Source organism: Capricornis sumatraensis, chromosome 16 (assembly GCF_032405125.1).
Source record: "Capricornis sumatraensis isolate serow.1 chromosome 16, serow.2, whole genome shotgun sequence".
NCBI classification, from domain to species: Eukaryota; Metazoa; Chordata; class Mammalia; order Artiodactyla; family Bovidae; genus Capricornis; species Capricornis sumatraensis.
In genome coordinates this window covers 36,394,483-36,415,778 of record NC_091084.1, presented here as the reverse complement: position 1 = coordinate 36,415,778, position 21,296 = coordinate 36,394,483, and the positions used below count along the sequence as shown (strand labels likewise).

The window sequence follows — 21,296 nt, the reverse complement described above, 5'->3', positions numbered from 1 at the left end:
CCATGCCTCACATTCACTGGATGAGAAACTGAAGCCTGAAGAAGGCACGTCATTTGTCCAAGGTCATACAGGGAGCAGGGAGCAGAGAAAACACCAGGACTCAACTCTCCTGCACCTAACATAGTGCCTTTTCTACTACACCAAGATGAATTCTGAGATTCCTAATTGTCAAATAAATACATATTTATGACTGCAAGATAGCTTCTTAATAGCCACCATTTCCACACATGGAATAGTCTTTTGTTTCCATATTCACTGGATCTAATTCATATACCAATGTTCTGAAACTCATACAAATGCGTAGATGAAATATCATATTTTTGGCTTACAGTCAGATGTGTGTAACTAGGCTCCATCACCCAACAGCAACATCAAGATACTGCTCTTCCAGAAGCATCCTATACCCAATGGTCCTCTAGGCTGAAAACAGACAAGCTTACTGTGTGAAATGAAAGTGGTGATGATTGAGCACAAAGTGAACAAAACACAGTGTTGAAGTAAAACGAAACTTACCAACTCTTCAACAAATTGCAAGAGAAAAAACAGAGGAAAAGGTACACAAAGAAACTGGAGATATCCAATAAAGGACTAATATTTAAAACATATAACAACAAAAACAAAACCTGATTCAAAAATGAGCAAACGACTTGAATAGACTTTTCTCCAAAGAAAATACACAAATGGCCATAAGCACATGAAAAGATGATCAACATCACTAATCATTAGGGAAATGAAATCAAAACTACCCTGAAATTGCCACTTTACACTCATTGGGATGGCACTGGGCTTGCTACTACAACCAGGGTTGGCAAGGATGTGAAGAAATTTGGAAATCTTCTGCACTACTGGTGGTCATGTAAATTGGTACAGCCACTGTGGAAAACAGTATGGCAATTCCCCCCAAAACTAAAAATAGAATTCCTGTATGATCCAGCAATAGTACTTCTGGGTAAATATCCGAAAGAATTGAAAGCAAGATCCCAAAGTGATATCTGTACACCCATGTTCATGGCCGTATTATTCGCAATAGCTAAAATATGGACACAACCAACTGTCCATCAACAGATGAATGGATAAGCAAAATATGGTACATACATATAGGAGAACACCATTAGGGCTTAAAAAAGAAGGAAATCCTGACATTTGCTATAACATGGACAGCCTCTGAGGATATTATATTGAGTGAAATAAGCCACAAAAAGACAGAGATTCCACTTACATGAGGTATGTATGATTCCACTTACATGAGGTACCTGTATGAGTGGTCAAAATCATGGAGATAGAAAGAATGGTGGGTGCCAGGGACTGGGAGGAGGGGAAATGAGGATCTATTGTTTAATGGATATAGGGTTTCAGTTTTGCAAGATGAAAAAAGTTCTGCAATGGACTGTGGTAACAGTTGCACAATAATGTGAACGTTCTTAATCCCACTCAATCGTACACTTAATGATTAAGATGATAAAACTACATTATGTGTATTTTATCACAATAAAAAACTAAAAGGAATAGGGACTTCCCTGGTAGTTCAATGGCTAGAACACCATGCTCCCAATGCAGGGGGCCCAGGTTTGATCCCCGGTCAGGGAACTATCTCACATGCTACCATGAAAGATCCTCATTGAAGATCCTGCATGCCACAGCCAAGACCTGGCACAACCAAAATAAATAAACAAATATTTTCAAAAAGGAATAAATAAATTTTAAAAGAAAAAGACAGAGACTTGAGATACATATTAACTAACTGCAATGATAGATCTAATTTGGATCCTGAATCAAACAAAACCATAAAAAGTATTTTTGAGACAATCAGGGAAATTTACTGACTGGATGCTTAATGAAATTACAGAATTACTGATAATTTTTTGCAGATATGATGGTAGTTTGGTTTTTTTTTTTTGGTAATGTTTTCAGAAAAAGTCCTTATCTTTTTGAGATGCAGGTAGAAATATTTACTGAAAAAAGTGGGGGAAGAAGAGAACCTTAAAATTAAACACATAACTGTGTTTCTTTGTAACTTGACAAAAATGTACACATGAGACCAGCGGTCACAGAATCTTGGTGGGCAAGGGGCAAGGAAACCAATGACAGGCAATTCTCTGGCTGGCCCTGCTAATTTCTAAGGGAATCTGCTTATAAAAGTATAATCACTACCATACAACTCAGTCATCACACTCCTGGGCATTTATCCCAGAGAAATGAAAATTTATGTTCACACAAAAACTTGTCCACAAATGTTTATAGCTTTATTCTTAATAGCTAAAAACCGGAAACAGCCAAATGTGCTTCAATGGGTGACTGGTTAAACAAACTGTGGTTATTATAGACTGAACTGTATCCCCCGTAAATCCATATATTGAAGTCCTAAACTCCAATGTGACTGAATTTGGAGATAGGGCCTACAGGACGTGATGAAAGTTAAATGGGCCACAAGAGTGAGGCTTCTGAAAGAACTGGTGTCCTTTTAAAAAGAGAAAGATTCACCAGAGATCTCTGTCTCTCTCCACATGCGTGTATAGAGGAAAATCCACGTGAGAAGAGAGCAAGAAGGTAGCATCCACAAGCCAGGGGGAGAAATGTCACCAGAAACCAACCCTCATCTTGATCTTGGGCTTCCAGCCTCCTTAACTGCGAGAAAATATGAATAAACTCCTGCTGTTTAAGCCACCCACTCTGTGATATTTTGTTAATGGCCACCCTAGAAAGCTAATAGCGTTTAACTAACAGAGTATATATAACTAATACAGCTATACTATGGAATACTGAAGCCCCCTTGTGGCTCAGACAGTAGAGTCTGCCTGCAACGCAGGAGACCTGGGTTCGATCCCTGGGTTGGGGAGATCCCTTGGAGAAGGAAATGGCAACCCACTCCAGTAATCTTCCCTGGAAAATCCCATGGATGGAGGAGCCCAGCAGGTACAGTACTGTCTATGGGGTCGCAAAGAGTTGGACACCACTGAGCGAATTCACTTTCACTTTTTCATGAAATACTACTTAGCAATAACAAGGAACAAGTTACTGATACTCCCAGCTTGGATGAATCTCCATGGCATCATAAGCTGAGCAAAAATGCCAACCCCAAATGGCTATATACTGTATGATACCATTTTATAACATTCTTACAATGACATTATTATGGGAGAACAGAAGAGCTAAGAAGGGGGTGAGGGTAGGTAGAAAGTGGGTGCAGCTATAAGAGCAATAAGGGGGATCCTTGTGAAGGTACTCTTCTGTATCTTGACTGTGTCAAGACACTCCGGTTGAGCTATTACACTATAGTTTCACAAGATGTTATCACTGGGAGAAACTGGCCAAACAGTGTGTGTGATCTATTTCACTTCTTACAGCTGCATGTGAATCTGTAAGTCTATCAAAATAAAAACCTTAATTTTTCAAAAAACTATAATCAACCCGAAGCCCCAGGTGACCACCATGTAGCACCAGACACTTGATCATCTCTACTCCTCTCCCGGTTCCAAGACTGGACTCACCAACGCTTGGGCCTCGGCTGCCAGAGCCGGTTCAGGCTGTCCTTCAGCCCAGAGGAGTGGGAGCAGAAAGCAGAAAAATGAGCAAGAGAGAGAAAAAAGGGTCATGCCTCCTCCACTTTCCACCTCTGACCTCACACACTCTGTCAGCCCTATACCCATCACCCTCTTAGAGGCCAGGAGACAAGCTCACTAGAAGATTTTAAATTAATAAACATTAAAATCCACTAGAAAAGCAATGCAGCTCATGACAAAGAATATGGGTCTTGGAATCCAGCCTAGACTCTGATCCCAGCTCACCTTTTATTTCCCAACTCCCTGTGTAACCTCAGACAAGCTCTTTAGCTCTCTGGATCTCAGTTTCTTCATATGTAAGACATACAAACAATTATGTATAAAATAAAATAAGCAATAAGGATATATTGTACAAGGAACATGGTCAATATTTTCTAATGACCATAAATGGAATGTAATCTTTAAAAACTGTGAATCACTATGTTGTATACCTAACACTTATGTAATATTATAAATCAACTATACCTCAATTTAAAAAAAACTTAACTCACATTACTGCATGGCTATGAAGATTAATGAGCTACTAATTAAACGAAGGGAGCTTCCCTGATGGCTTAGCGGTAAAGAATCCGCCTGCCAATGCAGGAGACGCAAGAGATATAGGTTCCATCCCTAGGTTGGGAAGATCCCCTGGAGAAGGAAATGGCTCCAGAAATGGCTCCCACTCCAGAATTCTTGCCTGGGCAATCCCATGGACAGAGGAGCCTGGCAGGGCTTCAGTCCATGGGGTCTCAAAAAAGTCAGATGTGACTTAGCGACTGAACAACAACAAACAATTAAACCAAGAGAACCTAGCACCAAGCCTAGAACACAGTGAAAAGCTAGACCACCTCATTTCCTTCCTCCCTACCCGCTGAAGGCTCTCCCACATGACCTCTGCCTTGCATGCCCCCCTTTTAATCAGACTGGAGCACAGCAGACACTCTGTATTACTCCTTAAAGTTTATTTCTTCCAAAGCTCCATGTCTCCTTATTAAATGCCCATTAAGAAAATAATAGCAAAATGATCACCTGTTGCAGCTAAAGCATGCCTCAGTCCAGCAGCAATACTAACAACCTTCTCTCTCAGGAGCTGTCAAAACAAAGAAAAGGATGGTGATCTCAGATCTCTCCACCAACAAAGTGTTACATAATTTATGCCCAAATACAATGCAGCATGGTCCTCATTATGTGTCTGATTAGTGTGGCGCTCCCAATTCCCAACATTTCCATTCACAAATGCCTCTATATGTATCCCTAAAAGGCAAAATATTTACCAAATACCATATGCCACTCAGGGCTAGGAGGCACCTACAAGGTCATTCAGGCCAGGGGTTGGCAAAAGTTTTCCATAAAGGGCTAGATAGTGAAAATTTTAGACTCTGTCACACCACTATACTCTGCCATTGTAACATAAAAACATTCATAAATATATGAACAGGTGTGGTTGTGTTCCAATAAATCTTTATTTACCAAGGGGTCTAGTTTGCTGATCTCTGATCTAGTCCAATCCACACTCAATGCTAGAAACCCTTTGACAATACCCCACCAAGGGTCATCTAACCCCTGCCCAAATACCTTCTTCCTATAACACAGGCTCACCATCTCCCCAGGTGCCTACCCATATTTGCACGGTTCCATCTGTCTCCCTAGGTGGAACCAAAGCTAACTGGTTATTGCTTCTGACAAGGCTTTCCAAACATTTGAAGTCAGTTGTCACGTCCTCTCTAAGACATCTTGCAGTGGCTTTAAAAATAGGTCCTCCGGGGGTGGGTGTGGGAGGCTCAAGACGGAGGGGATATATGTATACATAGAGCTGATTCATTTTGTTGTACAAAGGAAAACTAACACAACATTGCAAAGCCATTATACTCCAAAAAATAAAATTTAAAAACAGGTCCTCAAATTCTTTTAGACTCCCCGCTTCAAGATATGCAGCTTAATTTCCCTCACTTTCTCTGTAGGCTGGTCTTAGTGACTTGCTTCTAGTGAATGGAATAAGGAAGTGTTGAGTGACTCAGAGACTAGACGATAAAAGGTATTAAAGCCTCTTGCTTGACCAAAGGCGGTGAAGTTTTCTTTCCCTCTTATCACTTTTCAGTTCAGTTCAGTCGCTCACTCGGGTCCAGCTTTTTGCAACCCCATGAACCACAGCATGCCAGGCCTCCCTGTCCATCACCAACTCCCGGAGTCCACCCAAACCCATGTCCATTGAGTCGGTGATGCCATCCAACCATCTCATCCTCTGTCGTCCCCTTCTCCTCCTGCCCTCAATCTTTCCCAGCATCAGAATCTTTTCAAATGAGTCAGCTCTTCGCATCAGGTGGCCAAAGTATTGGAGTTTCAGCTTCAACATCAGTCCTTCCAATGAACACCCGGGACTGATCTCCTTTAGGAGGGATTGGTTGGATCTCCTTGCAGGCCAAGGGACTCTCAAGAGTCTTCTCCAACACCACAGTTCAAAAGCATCAATTCTTTGGTGCTCAGCTTTCTTTATAGTCCAACTCTCACATCCATACATGACCAACTGGAAAAACCAGAGCCTTGATTAGACGGACCTTTGTTGACAAAATGATGTCTCTGCTTTTGAGTATGCTGTCTAGGTTGGTCATAACTTTCCTTGCAAGGAGTAAGCGTCTTTTAATTTCAAGGCTGCAATCACCATCTACAGTGATTTTGGAGCCAGAAAAATAAAGTCAGCCACTGTTTCATCACTTTTGGGGGAAGCCGTATCACGTCTGAACAGTCCTACAGAAAGGGCCATATGGCAAGGAACTAGTCTCCTGCCCATGAAAAAGCGGAAGGAGGAACCATCAGCTCAGTCAAGCCTCCAGCAGACCTCCAGCAGCCTGACTGACATCTTGACTGCAGCCTCATGAGACCAGCTAAGCTGTTCCCAGATTCCTGACCCTCCAAACTGTGAGACAATAAATGCTTGCTGTTGTAAGCTGCTAAATTTCAGGGGACGTTTATTACACAACTATACATAACACATACATATCTTTTTTTTAGGCCAAACATCCCCAATTCTATCAGCTATCATCGAGTTTCCAATTCCCTCCCTCCTTTGTTTTCTCTCCTCTATGCTCTGGTTACTCAGACTCTCTTTTAAGGGACTGTATATACACAATCACAGCCCCGTGAGGCTTTACCATATTTGCTGATTTAGGTCCACAGTGTCTTTCTAAAGGAGGCTTGGCATGCCACAGTCCATGGAGTCACAAAGAGTCAGACACGACTTGGTGACTGAACAACAACAGTGTCTTTCTAAACTTTAGAATCCTCAAAGGCAGGGTCTGAGTCTTATTCACCTCAGTGCCCAGAGCCGAAGAACCAAACCCACACCAGGACACAACATCGCAGACGTAGTGTGACCAGCACAAAGGACAGAGCTCTGGCCTCCCTTCTTCTGTAGACTATACTTCTATTAATTCAGCCCACAATCACATTAGTTTCAGGGAACATCAAATCTTACTGTTCGCAGAATTTGAAAACACTACCTTTAAATTTTTTTATTTTAATTTTTTTTTCTTTTCAAAGGTAAATAAAGGGCTTTACATGTGGATTCAATCTCTTCAAAACACCTTATCTCCAATCCTTTCTCTCCACCTCACTGCTGCTGCTTTAGCTTGGGGCAGGATCATCTCTCAGGTGGATTATTAGCAAGAGCTTTCTTCCTGAGGAATCTTCCTTCACTCCACGCCCCGACACTTCCCTACGTGGCCCCTCTCTAATTCACTGTTCTTACCATTTGTCAGATACTACCGGCCTGCTCCCCACTGGCACGTCTACCACTTTCTTACATTACAATCATACTAAGTTGCTTGCAGCATCTCTAAAAGTCCTGTTTTAAGCCTGTTTTATCCTTCTGTTTGCAATGTGCTTCTTTGGTACCTACTCTGCACATGCTCCTATCCCACGCCAGGTCAATATCTACTCAACTTTCAAGATTCAGCATAGGTCTGTTCTCACCCTACCTTCCCCTAGAAAGAGTTCAACACTCCCTTTTGGAGGCTCCACAAGCATCTGTCATAGTGCTAACATGGTAATGCATCTAGGTGTTTCTATGTCCACATGTACTACTAAGCTACAAGGTCCTCGAATGTTAGGATTTGGTCTTACTCCCCTTTGTCTCTCCTGCCTAAATACAGCACCTTCACACAATAGTTGCTATTAAATAAATGAATGAATTTCTCTTACACTTCACTTTAGCACTTTTCTCCCTTTGTTCTATAAGATACGCATGTCAAAATATTTTTACCTTCTTATTTTGTCATCCAACATATTTTAACCTTTGTTCCTCTGTCTTCTTTCATCATGTGACTCAAGCTAAATTAATTACAACTTTTACATAGGTTCTTAAAAACTCATCTATTTGCTACTATTAATAGAAGCTGGAACACTCCTTACAACAGGGACTACACATTCTAGAATTTCATGTATACCATATGCTATACAGACTGAGTGTCTGTCCTCGTTGCAAAGTCATATGTTGACTAATCCCCAACATGATAGTATTTGGAGGTGAGGCCTTTGGAAGGTGAATAGGTCATGAGAGCAGAGCCCTTATGAATGAAATTAATGCCTTTATAAAAGACAGTGCGTTTCCCCTTCTCACGTTTAAGGACACAGCAAAAACAAGGCTGTCTATGGACCAGAAAGTGAGCCCTCACCAAATACCAAATCTGCTGGTGCCTTGATTTTGGACTTCTCAGCCTCCAGAGCTGTGAAAAATAAATGTTTGCTGTTTGAGCCACCCACTGTATGATATTTTTGTTAGAATAGCCCAAAGGAACTAAAACACCATGGAAACCATGACCCCAAATAATATTCCCCCAATACCAGCCAATTAGAATTCAGGTGATAGGCGCAGACCTAAGCTCTATCCAATGAAAACAGACCCCATTCTTAGTCACAGTTTAAGAAAATTAAGTATGAATGGAGCAGCTTAGGTGAAACTCATTTTAGATTCCAATGTAATTTCTCTAAAAATTTGCTTCCATATCTTCAGAAAAATGTGTACATTTTAAGTACAATGCAGTGAAAAGAGCTCCGAACTAAAACCAGGAGTCCTAATACTTGTGCCATCCAATACGGTAGCCTCTAACTACATGTGGCTGTTGAACACTTAAAAGGTGTCTATACTGAACTGAGATATACTCTAAAGAAAATCTATACCACAGAAAGAGTCTTCATATAAGTTAAAGAATATAAAATGTCTCATTAATAAAGATTTATATTGATGATACATAAAATGAAATAATCATAGATTGGATACACGAGACTAGTTTAAAAGTCATTAAAATTAATTTTACCATGTCATACCATGACTTAAAAAATGATATGCAATGAAAGAAACCACACACAAAAGGCTACATATTATATGATTCCATTTATATGAAATGCCCATAAGAATTGATGCTTTCAAACTGTGGTACTGGCGAAGACTCCTCAGAGTCCCTTGGGCAGCAAGGAGACCAAACCAGTCAATTCTAAAGGAAATCAACCCTGAATATTTGCTGGAAGGACTGAGGCTGAAGCTCCAAGACTTTGGCCACCTGATCTGAAGAGCCAACTCATTGGAAAAGATTTTAATACTGGAAAAAATTGAGGGCAAGAGGAAAAGGGGGTGACAGGATAAGATGGTTGGATGGCATCACTGTCTCAATGGACATGAGTTTGAGCAAACTCAGGCAGATAGTGAAAGAGGGAGAGAAGCCTGGCATGCTGCAGTTCATGGGGCCGCAAAGTGTCAGACACGACTGAGCAACTGAATCACAAGAGCAACAACAATAAGGGGCTGTTGAGAGGTGAAAATGGGAGTTGACGGCTATTGGGCATGCAGTTTCTTTCATGATAATAAAAATGGTCTAAAAGTAGATGATGGTGATGGCTGCACATCTCTGTGAATATACTAAAAACCACTGAAACATACATTATTTATTTACATTTTTATTTTTACTTATTGGCTGCACCACACAGCATGTGAGAGCTTAATTCCCCAACCAGGGATCAAAACTGCCCCCTCCTCCAACCCCCTGCATTGGAAGCATGGAGTCTTAACCACTGGAATACCAGGGAAGTCCTGAAACACATTTTTTAAATAGTGCTCCTAGAATATTTTAAGCTACATATGTGGCTCATGTTACATTTCCACTGGCCAGCACTGACCTATGCCATCTGCCTCCTTTAGTGTCCTTAGGGAAGTCACTTCCAATCAGACCTATATCTAACACAGTTTCCACTATGATAACTTTTAGAATTTTAAGATGTCATTAATGTCATTATAAGATATATTAGTTTCATTCTTTCACTTCACAAAAAATTATAACATGTATGAGAGCTAGCAGAGGCTTTTCACTCACAGCATCCATCCCTCCAACCTAATTTTCCCAGGAGAACCTAAGTTTTCCAGCATACATTCTAACTACCCCATGAGTTTTCAGGGACCCAGCCAGCCTTTCAGGGTTGGGGGGATAACTGTGATACCTGGAGACCCTTTAACAGGACATAGGCAAGCTCAATATCAAGTGCCGTCCTTACCTCGATGGCCTGGGGGATCACACATCTTCGAGGGCCATGAGGAACTCCCAGCTGGCCAAAGGAGTTGGATCCACATGATAGAACTTGACCATTTTCTGCAAAAAAATACAAATACTTGAACTGCAGTTCTAAGAAGTAAGATATCTAAAGTCCAATGGGTAAATTCTGCAGGATGATAACAGCAAAAGGAATGAGAGGCACCAGTGCTTCAGCCCATTCAATCCACAGTTCCTGCTCTGTTTCCCTAGGAATAAAGACTGGGCACTGGGCTGAGCATCTCACACAGACTGCCCACTCCATACGTGATTAATGACAGGTTAACCATGAAGAACGCTTACCTGTGTGCCTCATGTTGAGATGCAGGATACTCATCTCCCACTTTTCACATTTCCGTGGAACAGAATTTCCATTACTTTAATATGTGCTGTGCTTAGTCACTCAGTTGTGTCTGACTCTTTGCAACCCCATGGACTATAGCCCACCAGGCTCTTCTGTCTGTGAGGATTCTCCAGGCTAGAATACTGGAGTGGGTTGCCATGTCCTCATCCAGGGGATCTTCCCAACCCAGGGATCAAACCCAAGTCTCCTGCATTGCAGGTGGATTCTTTACTACCTGAGCCACCAGGGAAGCCCAAGAATACTGGAGTGGATAGCCTATCGCTTCTCCAGGATCTTCCCGACCCAGGAATCGAACCAGGGTCTCCTGCATTGCAGGCGGATTCTTTTTTTTTTATTTTTTTTTATTTTTTAATTTTTATTTTTACTCTATTTTACTTTGCAATACTGTATTGGTTTTGCCATACATTGACATGAATCCACCACGGGTGTACATGCGTTCCCAAACATGAACCCCCCTCCCACCTCCCTCCCCATAACATCTCTCTGGGTCATCCCCGTGCACCAGCCCCAAGCATGCTGTATCCTGCGTCGGACATAGACTGGCGATTCGATTCTTACATGATAGTATACATGTTACAATGTGCAGGCGGATTCTTTACCAACTGAGCTACCAGGGAAGCCCCTACTTTAATATACTTCAGGTCTTTTCCCTGCCCTTCTCCATTTGCACTGCTTTCTGAAGAAGAAGGGATAACCTAGCCACCTGGTGAATTTCAGAGAAGAAACAGGACATGTATGGCTTAGCACCTTCCTCTCAGGCACCCTGGGCTGACACACAGGAGGGTCTCCCCTGTTAAAGTTTAGGGGGCAGGCTTGGATTAGAAGAGTGTCAGCAGAACTTCTTGGTGTGACAGTCAATCCCATCCTCCAACTTAGCTTGTATCAGTAAAAAGCTAATCGTTTGCTCTCCACCTGTCTGAGCGTTCTGAGTCTGTCTCACAAGTGGTCCCGAATAGCAAGAAACAGTGGTATCTACTGACTGACTGCCTACAGCTCTGACCCAGGCCCACACTCTAAGTATTTCATAAACGAGAACTATCGTTTGTGTGTGCTCAGTTGCTCAGTCGTGTCTGACTCTTTGTGGCCCCATGGACTGTAGCCCACCAGGCTCCTCTGCCCATGTAATTCTCCAGGCAAGAATACTGGAGTAGCTTGCCTTTTCCTCCTCCAGGGGATCTTCCCAACCCAGGGATCGAACTCAGGTCTCTTACGTCTCCGCATTGGCAGGCAGGTTCTTTACCACTAGCAACTGTTTAGATTCTAATAATTACCCTCCAGATTTTCCATCCCAAACCTCCTTTACTGTTAAAACTCTCCTTGCAAAATGCACCCCACAACTTGCCTTGACACTAGAAAGCGCATGTGTGTGTGTGTGTGTGTGTGTGTGTGTGTGTGTGTTAATATTTATTTGGCTGTACCGGATCTTATCTGTGGCACGTGGGATATTTAGTTGTGTCATGTGAACTCTTACTTGCAGCACATGGGATCTAGTTCCCTGACCAGGGATTAAACCCAGACCCCCTGCATTGGGAGCATGGAGTCTTAGCTACTGGACTACTAGGGAAGTCCTCTGTGTGTGTTTTTAAATACAAAGCGGGTTTCATTGAATCAGGGCGCTCAGCGTCATGCTCTTCTCACCAAAAGCCTTGGCAGTGATACAGATTTACCTAGAAGTGGACTCATCTGTGACTTAGCAGCAGCAGCACTCACCTGTAAGTATAATAGTAAAGTCCCAGCCACAGGCCACCTGCTGGATGGCACAGCCAAGGAGCGATTTGCAGGGGGTAAAATACAGGACCTCCTCTGTGTGACCCAGCCCCAGCTGCCCATCTTTGTTGAGGCCACACACAAAAAGGCTTCCTTCATCTGCAAAATACAAAGGTTTTGGTGGTAGTATGTGCAGGGGAAATTACAACCGCCAAAGTGAGCAAAAGGATTTCATAAATTATTTGGAGTCATGGGCCCACTAACTTTTTTCCCACCCAAGTTAATAAGCCATGCATGTTAATATGCTCTGGACCTAATGGCACAGGGCCAAGGGGTTACAACCTAATATCTAAATGGAAACTCCAAGTTCTACAGCAGTGGCCAATCAATCACCAAATTGAGCATCTACTGTAACAATAAAAGCCATTATCTATTTGGAATATAAAATGTGCCAAGTACTCTTCTAAGGGCCTCGTGTGTGCGGCCAACTTATCCTTTATGCATAGTGCCAGGGTGCACAATACTGGTAGAGGCCCACAAAAATGTTTCAATTTAAATTTTTTAATATAAAATATATGTAATAAAAATATATAATACTAAATCTAGCCTGGATTATATTAATCTTCATATCAGTGCCACTGTAAGTATAATTTTAAATATTTCTTTATAGAGGGAGGCCAAAGTGTCAAGTACCCATGAAAGTCATAATGCAGTCCTGTTAACTTACGGATTCTCCTCATCCACCATCATTATCCTCATATAACAGAGAAGCAACTGTGGCACAGAGAAATTAAGTAATTTGCCCAAGGCCACACAGCCAATAATTAAAAGAACCAGGATTTAAACCCAGGAGGTTTGATTCCAGAGCTCAGGTTCTTAATCAGGATGGAACATGCCCTCTTTGGCAATATTATAGCACTTGTAATCCTTACTAAGTACTTACTAAGTACTACTCCAGCTACTGTGAGGGAAGATTGAGGAAAACACAAAGTTCTTGCTCTCAGGGAATATTCAACTTAACTTCAAAGACTTCCAATTCATAGGTGAAAGTTAAATATCAATATATAGCATAAAGTATAATATACATTGCAACTTGGCCACTATTTGTCTTGTAACTTGAAGCAGTTTTCCTCTCTGAGCCTGATGTGGGGAGGAGAGGGAGGGGAAGAAAGGGGTGGTCTTGATCTCTGAAATCCTTTTGGCTCTGACAACCTAGGATTCTCTGATGGTAGCCTGATTCCATCACAAAAATGCTGTCCTCTGCAAAATACAAAAGGCTGAAAGATGGTAATATAACACCCTAGGGGGAAATGTCCAAATAATAAAGTGAGAGGCTATACGTTCTTGAAGGAAGTTACCTGTGACAACAGCAGAGTGGCCCCCTCCTCCTGTGATCTGCTTGATACAACTAGATTTACAGAAGTCACTCAGTTGCTGGGCAGAAAGCACATCTTCCTTGTGGCCAAGGCCAAGTTGCCCATAGCTATTTGCACCCTAGGGATAAAACAAGCCAATCATGAAATGTATGGGAACCTCAATAACCTCAACTGGTTGGTTTGAATCTACCAGTCCCCACCTTTCTCACCCTGACACTCCTCTCTGAGCCTAGGACAGATAAGACGCCATAGGCTCCTTCTTAAGAAGATGTTATACAACACCTACACTTGGACAGAGATCCCAGAACACCTCAATTTCCATGTGGGAGGAGCCATAAGCATCCACAGCTCATCCTGGGATACTCCTCAGCTTCCCCTTCCAACGTCCCAGCCAATACGTGTTGCTTCAGGGAGACAGAGTAGGATTTCCTTCTGATAAAAGCTAATTATCTAGGATAGCTAAAGTAAGATATAATCAGGAAAAATAGGAACAAAGTGGGCGGGGAAGAATGTAGTAGTACTAGTTCTTATCCCTTCTCCCCACAGCTTCACTGGGGAAACTGGCAATGAGTTTCTGGAATCAAAGTTAGCTGCGGATTTGTGCCCACAACAGAGCGCATCACTGTTATTTCATACGCACAGTGAAAGAGATTGGCAATGATCTCTAAGGACCTTTCCAAGTACACTGTTTTGGGACTGTAAGACTCACGCCATGAGATTCCTCTAAGGAAACATATTTCTCCTTGGTGGGCAATATGTGTGTCATCATTATTATATGATAAAGGTCCAGAATCCCTAATCTGAAACCTTTGCAGCCAGATGTATTTCAGTTTTGGAAGTTTACAGACTTCAGAAAAGCAATGTGGTATATAAATCATACACGCGGCTGCAAGGACTGGGAGCCGCACTCCGTGAGTAAAACAGTATTATTTCTGCGGTGAATGGTACGAATACTCACAGTTAGTGGTCAAAGACTGTAAACAGCCTCATGTCAAGTCAGTATTGGGTTTTCAGAGTTTCCTGTATTCAAAATTGAAGATAAGGGATTATGGGTGGGCCTGCAGGGAAAATCTTATTAAGATTTTGAGAATCGTTATAATTTCTCCAACTAACTACTGCTGGTTGGTTCTTAACTAGTAAAACTTTCAAAACATGTTCGTTTTGTAAGACACCTGAATGAAGAAAAGTGATTTAAACTCAAAAATGCATGCATGCATACAAACTCCTGTCCCGTGTGGTCTATTCCACAGCCATCCCGGCTGCAAGGACTCCCTGCTGGACGAGCAAGCCATGCAGGGACACAGGTCCCAGAAGTCCCAGAAGTCCCCAGGGCAATATTAGCTACCAACAGCTGAGTGCTTGCTTCTCTGTAAGCTGGGCATTAATTCTCACAACAGAGGAGAGGGTATTATTGCTCTCAGTTCACAGATGAAGAAACTAAGGCTCAGAGAGGTTAAATAACTTTCCATGGTTACACAGCTGAGTAGACAAGTCAAATGCCCCACTCCTTTCATTATACCCTATTTTGCCCCTAAGAATAAAGAAAAAAGGCATATATAGTGAACCAGCCCAGACCTTACCTAGCAGGAAGCTAAGGTATGACCCTATCTAAAATAGCATCCCAAGCCCTTTACGTCCTTTTTCTGCTTTATTTTTCTTCATAGCACTCCCTGGCATTACATTACATGTTTACTTGTTTACTGCCTACCTCTCCCACTAAAAAGTAAACTCCATAAGGGCAGGAACCTTGTTCTTTTCACTGCTGTTTCCCCTGCATCTGAAATGGTGCTGGTCCAAAGAAGGTGGGCACGTATTTTACAGTGAATGAATGTAAGACCCTATGAGTCTCTACCTAGAAAAGACCAAATGAAAGTGTGAGGTGGAGAACAAGTGTACAGGATTTCTCTGTTAGCTGTAAGAGCTCCATGGCTGCCCACGAACAGGGCTACAGGTTGCTGAACAGAAAGTAATACACCAACATTATGGGATTCAAATTTGGCACCAAATTTTTGTGATGCAGCAAGAGGCCCTACACCCATGATAGAGCAAAACAAAGGGAAATTTTAATACAACCTATTACAGCTGTACTTGCTTCTCATCCTTAAAAACAGTCCATACATCACACACACACACACACACACACACATCTCTATAAAGGTAAATTCCCGTGTTATGAACTGAACTGTGTTCCACTGAAATTCATCTGTTGAAACCCTAATCTCAGTGCCTCTGAATGTGATTTGAATTTGGATTCAGGGCCTTTTAAAAGATAACTAAGGTTCCATGAGATCATAAGGATGGGTCCCAAATCCAATATGACTGGTATCCTTATAAGAGGAAACACGTGAACACTCCCCACCCACAGAAAAAGCCGCATGAGGACACAGCAAACAGAAGGCCATCCCATCCATAAGCCAAAGAGACAGGACCCACACGAAACTAAACGTGCTGATACCTTGATCTTGGATTTCTACCCTCCAGACTGTGAGAAAATAAATTTCCATTGATTAAGTCTCCCCATCTGTGGTATTTTGTTATGGCAGCCTTAGCAAACTAATACATCCCTCCACATAGATAATGCAGCAGGAAAAATACACCATCAAGACTCCAAGCACAGCAAGGTTAGGTTCAACAATATTTTTGCTTCAGTACTGATAAGGCCATATCTGAAAGGCCTTGTCAGTACTCTGTCTACACAGACCCCAGTCCCTGGCCTGGGACAAACACCCATCCCAGGCACACAGCCAATCCCTAATTCCACCCCCAGCTCAAGGGCCATCTCAAAGGCACATAAAGAGTCAGACTACCTCAAGCCACGCCAGGCTCTCCATTCTGCCCGTCAGAAGCAATCCCGCATTCAATAAATGCTACCCAGTACTGATAATTAGCTTTAAAAAAAATTAGTCAATACATACTGGTTTTAACAGCAATAAAGGTCTTATCCTCTGCCACCTCCTTCTCCACCATCCTGAACGCAAGAGCTGCAAGTCTTTAATTCTTGTGCTTTTCCCATAAGACCTGCACATAGTTCTGCACACAACAGGTACTCATTCATCCGTTAGTCAACAAATGTGTACCAAGCACCTTACAATATGCCAGGCATAAGCCCTGCACCATACAAGGCAGGCACAGTACCCACCCTCCTGATGCCTACATTCTAGCGAAGGAGACTGATATTATTAACAAGTCATACATTTCAATACAATTATGCGTTGTGAAGAACTACAAGACACTGTGTCTGCTTGTTCCCGTGTATCTGGTCGGATGCGTGCCACGCTCTCCTGTACACAGGCTCTCCTCTCGCCCAACCACGATACATAAAGATGACCCCGTCTCTCAATGCTCTGGTCAAACCAACACCAGCGCAGTCTCCCACACTCCCAGTGCAGGCAGGTCCCAACCAGAGCCGAATATCTGCAACTATGCAGGGTCTCCGCCGCGTGCACGGTTCAACACGGCAGGCCTCACACCAAAGGATGCTCCAACTAGGCAGGGGTGGAGCTGGGGAAAGGCCTCCATCCTCCTGGCAACGGGAGGGTGAGAAACACAGGTGGCCCCACAGGGCGGTAGTCTCTGCACAGAGCCCGCCGCGCCGTCTTTCCCAGCGCTATCGAGGCCTGAAGTCTGTCGCGGACTCAGACACTGTGTCCGGGTAGCAGGTTCTTCCCTCTGCGCCGCAGCTCCTCCGATCCGAAGCCCCTAAGTCACCCCACGAAGACCCTTCCCTCCCGATCCTCTCCTACCCAGACCCCAGCCCAGGATCCTCCAACCCGGAGCGCCTCTCGGACCGCGACCACTGGGCCCCAGCGCCGCCCACACCCAGGCCGGGGGCTTCCCAGGGTCTGTGCGACCCTCAGTCCCAGCTGCCTCGGCCCGGGGGCGGAGTCACGTACCCAAGCGAAGAGCGCGGCCGCTGTAGGGACGGCCTCCAAGGAGTGCGGTTCCGGCTCCATGCGGGCACTCTCAGCCGGCGCTTCCGTGGGGGCCGGCGCGGGAACCGGCCCTCCCGGAGAGAGGGCGGGGCGGGGGCGGGGCGGGGCCTCCTGGGCAGGGGGCGTGGTGGGGCGGGCCCTCCAGGGTAGAGGGCGGGGTGGGGCGGGGCGGGGGCGGAGCCCTCCCCGCAGCGGGGTGGGACCCGCCAGGGAGGGAGCGGGGCGGGACCGGCCGGGCAGGGGGTGGGGCGGGGCCCGCCGGGGGAGAGGCTTGCGGAAGCGGGGCAGGCCTGGGAAGGGATTGGTGAAGGGTGTGCGGCGCCCACGCCGGGGAAGGGTCTGCGGCTGGCGTGGGCCGCCCCCTCTTGCAGCTGCTTACCTGGCTCCGGCGGGAGCCGGGTTTGCAGCTCCCCCATCACCCCGCCCCTGCGCGCTACAAGCGTCTCCGCCCCCGGCCGCCGGTCTCGCCCGGCCGCTTGGCGTCTCCTTCCCTCCCCTCGCACTCTATTTTTAGTAATAATTCTGTACGCTTGCACTACGCTAAACGGTTCACAAAGCTCACTCAGGTTAGAGCCCCATGACGGCCCAGAGTGGCTGACAGGACGGGGATTGCATCACCGTTTTGATGGGGAAGAAATTGAGCCTGGGAAGGGGGGTGGAAAGGGTCCTGACTCAGTCTTAGGCCGAACTGGCTTCGGGGCTGCTTTGGTGTGGTTTGCAAAATCGAAGGGTGCTTCCTAGTGGGCGAGTGTAGTGTCTTACAGCGTTGCTCAACGCCCTCAGCTCCTGGCACGGAGCGGGAACTCACCCCCGCGATACTGAACTGAGGAGCCTGGTTTTGAACTGATTCCTGCCTGCCAGGGCGGCCTTCTAACCCTCAGCGCTGTCAGCATAGCCCCGGCCCAGATTCTGATCATTGGGTAATAACTGAATGATTTTCATCCAGCAAAAATTTTCATATAAAACAGCCTTTATCAAACACACCTTCATATACTACCGGACAATTTTTCTGAAGGAAAATGTAACAAAGAATACTAAGAATATGAAGATAGTCATTTAGCTAGTAATTCCACTTCTGCTCATTTATCACAAGAAAAAAAAATTGGAACTATGCACAAACCCGTGTACTGCAAGTTATTCATTATGGGGTTACATACAATAGTAAAGAACTTAGAATCTAAAGTCCTTAAATTTCAAAAACAAATTGATTAAATTGTATAGCCATGCACTTGAATACTAGGCTGCCATTAAAAAAAAAAAACGTTTTGTAAAATAGTAACAGACATATTCATGATGTATCATTAAAGCAAATATTATATCAATTTCATGCACACACACGCTGGGTGTTGGATTACAGGTGATTTTTATTTTCTTTTTTGTGCTTTTCGTACATAACCCAGACTCCAAGCTACAAATTATCTTGCAGGTACAAATGGGGTCACATTAAAAAGATAGTCCATATTCAGTGGTTCTTGACCCCTCTACTGACACAAGCCTCCAGGACTCATCACCCTTCATACCTGAAAGGCCCTGGCCAGTGTCTCTCTGAGCTCTTACAGTACTTCCCATTCTTTCACTCCTCCCACTCCTTGGTGTTTCTGCCTTAAGACCACTTAAGGGCAGCACCTCATGTTTCCCTGTCCAGTCTGTGGCATCTTGAAAACATGGAGGACCATGCTAATAAAAATGAAAAGCTTAGAGGCAAAGCAGCTCTTTGTTCTCAAGAGAACTTGATGTGCAAAAACTATACTGTTTGCTGATTGTTTTATGAGTTAAATGATTTAGTGAAAGTCACTCAGTCATGTCCCGTTCTTTGTGACCACATACAGCCCATGGAATTTTGCAGGCCAGAATACTGGAGTGGGTAGCTGTTTCCTTTTCCAGGGGATCTTCCCAACCCAGGGATCGAACCCAGAGGCAGATTCTCTATCAGCTGAGCCACTAGGGAAGCCTGTTTTATAAGAGTGGCCTTTTATATGATCAGAATATCGTTCCTTTTTAAAAAACTAATTAATTGATTAATGTTTTTGGCTGTGGTGGATCTTCATTGCTGCACACAGTCTTTCCCTAGTTGTGGTGAGCAAGGGCTACTCTTCATCGCCGTGTGCAAGCTTCTCATCGTAGTGGCTTTTCTTATTGCAGAGGATGGGCTCTAGGCGCGAGGACTTCAGTAGTTGCAGCAGGGGCTCAGTTGTCCCGCTGCAGGTGGTATCTTCCCCAACCAAGGATCAAACCCTTGTCTCCTGCATTGGCAGGTGGGTTCTTAACCACTGGACCACCAAGGAAGTCCCAGACCATTCCTTTTAAGCATATGTAATTCCCTGGTGGCTGCCTGGAATGCAGGAGACCCGGGTTTGATCCCTGGGTTGGGAAGATCCCCTGGAGAAGGAAATGCCAACCCACTCCAGTACTGTTGCCTGGAGAATCCCATGGAGGGAGGAACCTGGTAGTCTACAGTCCATGGGGTCGCAAAGAGTCGGACACGATTGAGCGACTTTATTTACTTAATAGTATAAAATGAGACCCTCCTTACCTCCATTTGGCTAAGACTCTAAAGTAGTAAGTGCCAATTACTCCCACATTATTAAATGAGGTACAAAACCACCAAAGCAGAACTTGTGAAGGTGTCTAGAAACCTTCACATACCCTGGAAGTCTATGAAAGAGGTTGAAGAGGCTGAGAGAGAATTCTGAGTGGATATGTGCAATATTGTCAGTGTATGTGAATCCTGCCCATTCTGTGTCTAAGGAAAGGCAAGTGTCAGCAGGGCCACTGAGAGAGCTTGGCATGTATCCCTCCAGATTGGGACCAGGCAGGTTGCTGTCTGGGCTTCCCTGGTGGCTCAGCTGGTAAAGAATCCGCCTGCAATGTGGGAGACCTGGGTTCAGTCCCTGGGTTGGGAAGATCCCCTGGAGAAGGGAAAGGCTACCCACTCCAGTATTTTGGCCTGGAGAATTCCACGGACTGTACAGTCCATGTGGTTGCAAAGAGTCAGACACAACTAAGCGACTTTCACTTCAGGTTGCTGTCCAGTTCATGCTGAGAAATGTCCAATGGCTTCTGGCCAGATAACTGCTCTGATAATGAGCAGAGATATTGATAGTTTGGAGGGGTCTTTCATGTCCAGAGTTTTTTAAGACAAAGAATGTCTGAATATCTCCTATGTGAGTGTTTCCCATGTGTGAGCAAATTGCCCAGGGTATAGTGTTAGACCCAACCCATGGGAATTTCTGGAGGGCTGAAGGGACCCCCACAGGAGAGTTGACTACTTGATTCATAGAGACTGAGCAAGATGAATTCAACATCCCAGTCAGAGACATTAATATACCCGAATTAAGAGATTCCAAGAAATAAGAAGTGGGAAGCTCTTTCAAAACACCCACAGACAATGAGTCAACACTAAATACTTACCAAGTACAGAAAACATATATACCAAGTTAATAGTATCAAACCAAAAAAAAACTTCTTACTCCTTACCTCTCCTCCTTATCACCATCCCCAAACCCTGGAGGAGCCAGAAGCATTCTTGTGAGTAGAGAATGAGCCGCAAGAAAATAAAAACACAAAGCACATCTCTTCCTTTCTCAGTTCTAGAGAAGAAAAACTTTAATCTTAAAATTTAATGTTTTGAACTTTTTCATAACACTGGAATTTTTAAATGCTGAAATGAGAGAAAGAGCTTAGAAGCTAAGGACTTAAAGTGAATAGAAAATTCAAGACAGGGACCTGAGATTTCGTCCAAAGGGGCACATGAAGGAACAACCTAGAGTCAGTTTTCATAGTGAGAGGATCTGGAAGAA

General features: G+C 44.0%; 1 protein-coding gene across 1 annotated transcript in view; it reads right to left on the bottom strand.

Annotated features, from left to right (window-relative positions):
* Positions 1 to 17,517, bottom strand: part of SERGEF (secretion regulating guanine nucleotide exchange factor) — a 256,404-nt gene extending 238,887 nt beyond the window's left edge. The window contains exons 1-5 of the mRNA XM_068989148.1: positions 17,458 to 17,517; positions 13,547 to 13,682; positions 12,192 to 12,347; positions 10,083 to 10,177; positions 4,572 to 4,632 (exon numbers count right to left, since the gene is read on the bottom strand). Of these exons, the coding sequence (XP_068845249.1) occupies positions 4,572 to 4,632; positions 10,083 to 10,177; positions 12,192 to 12,347; positions 13,547 to 13,682; positions 17,458 to 17,517 (508 nt within the window). The remainder of the gene's footprint in view (positions 1 to 4,571; positions 4,633 to 10,082; positions 10,178 to 12,191; positions 12,348 to 13,546; positions 13,683 to 17,457) is intronic.
* Between the last annotated feature and the right edge of the window lie 3,779 nt (positions 17,518 to 21,296).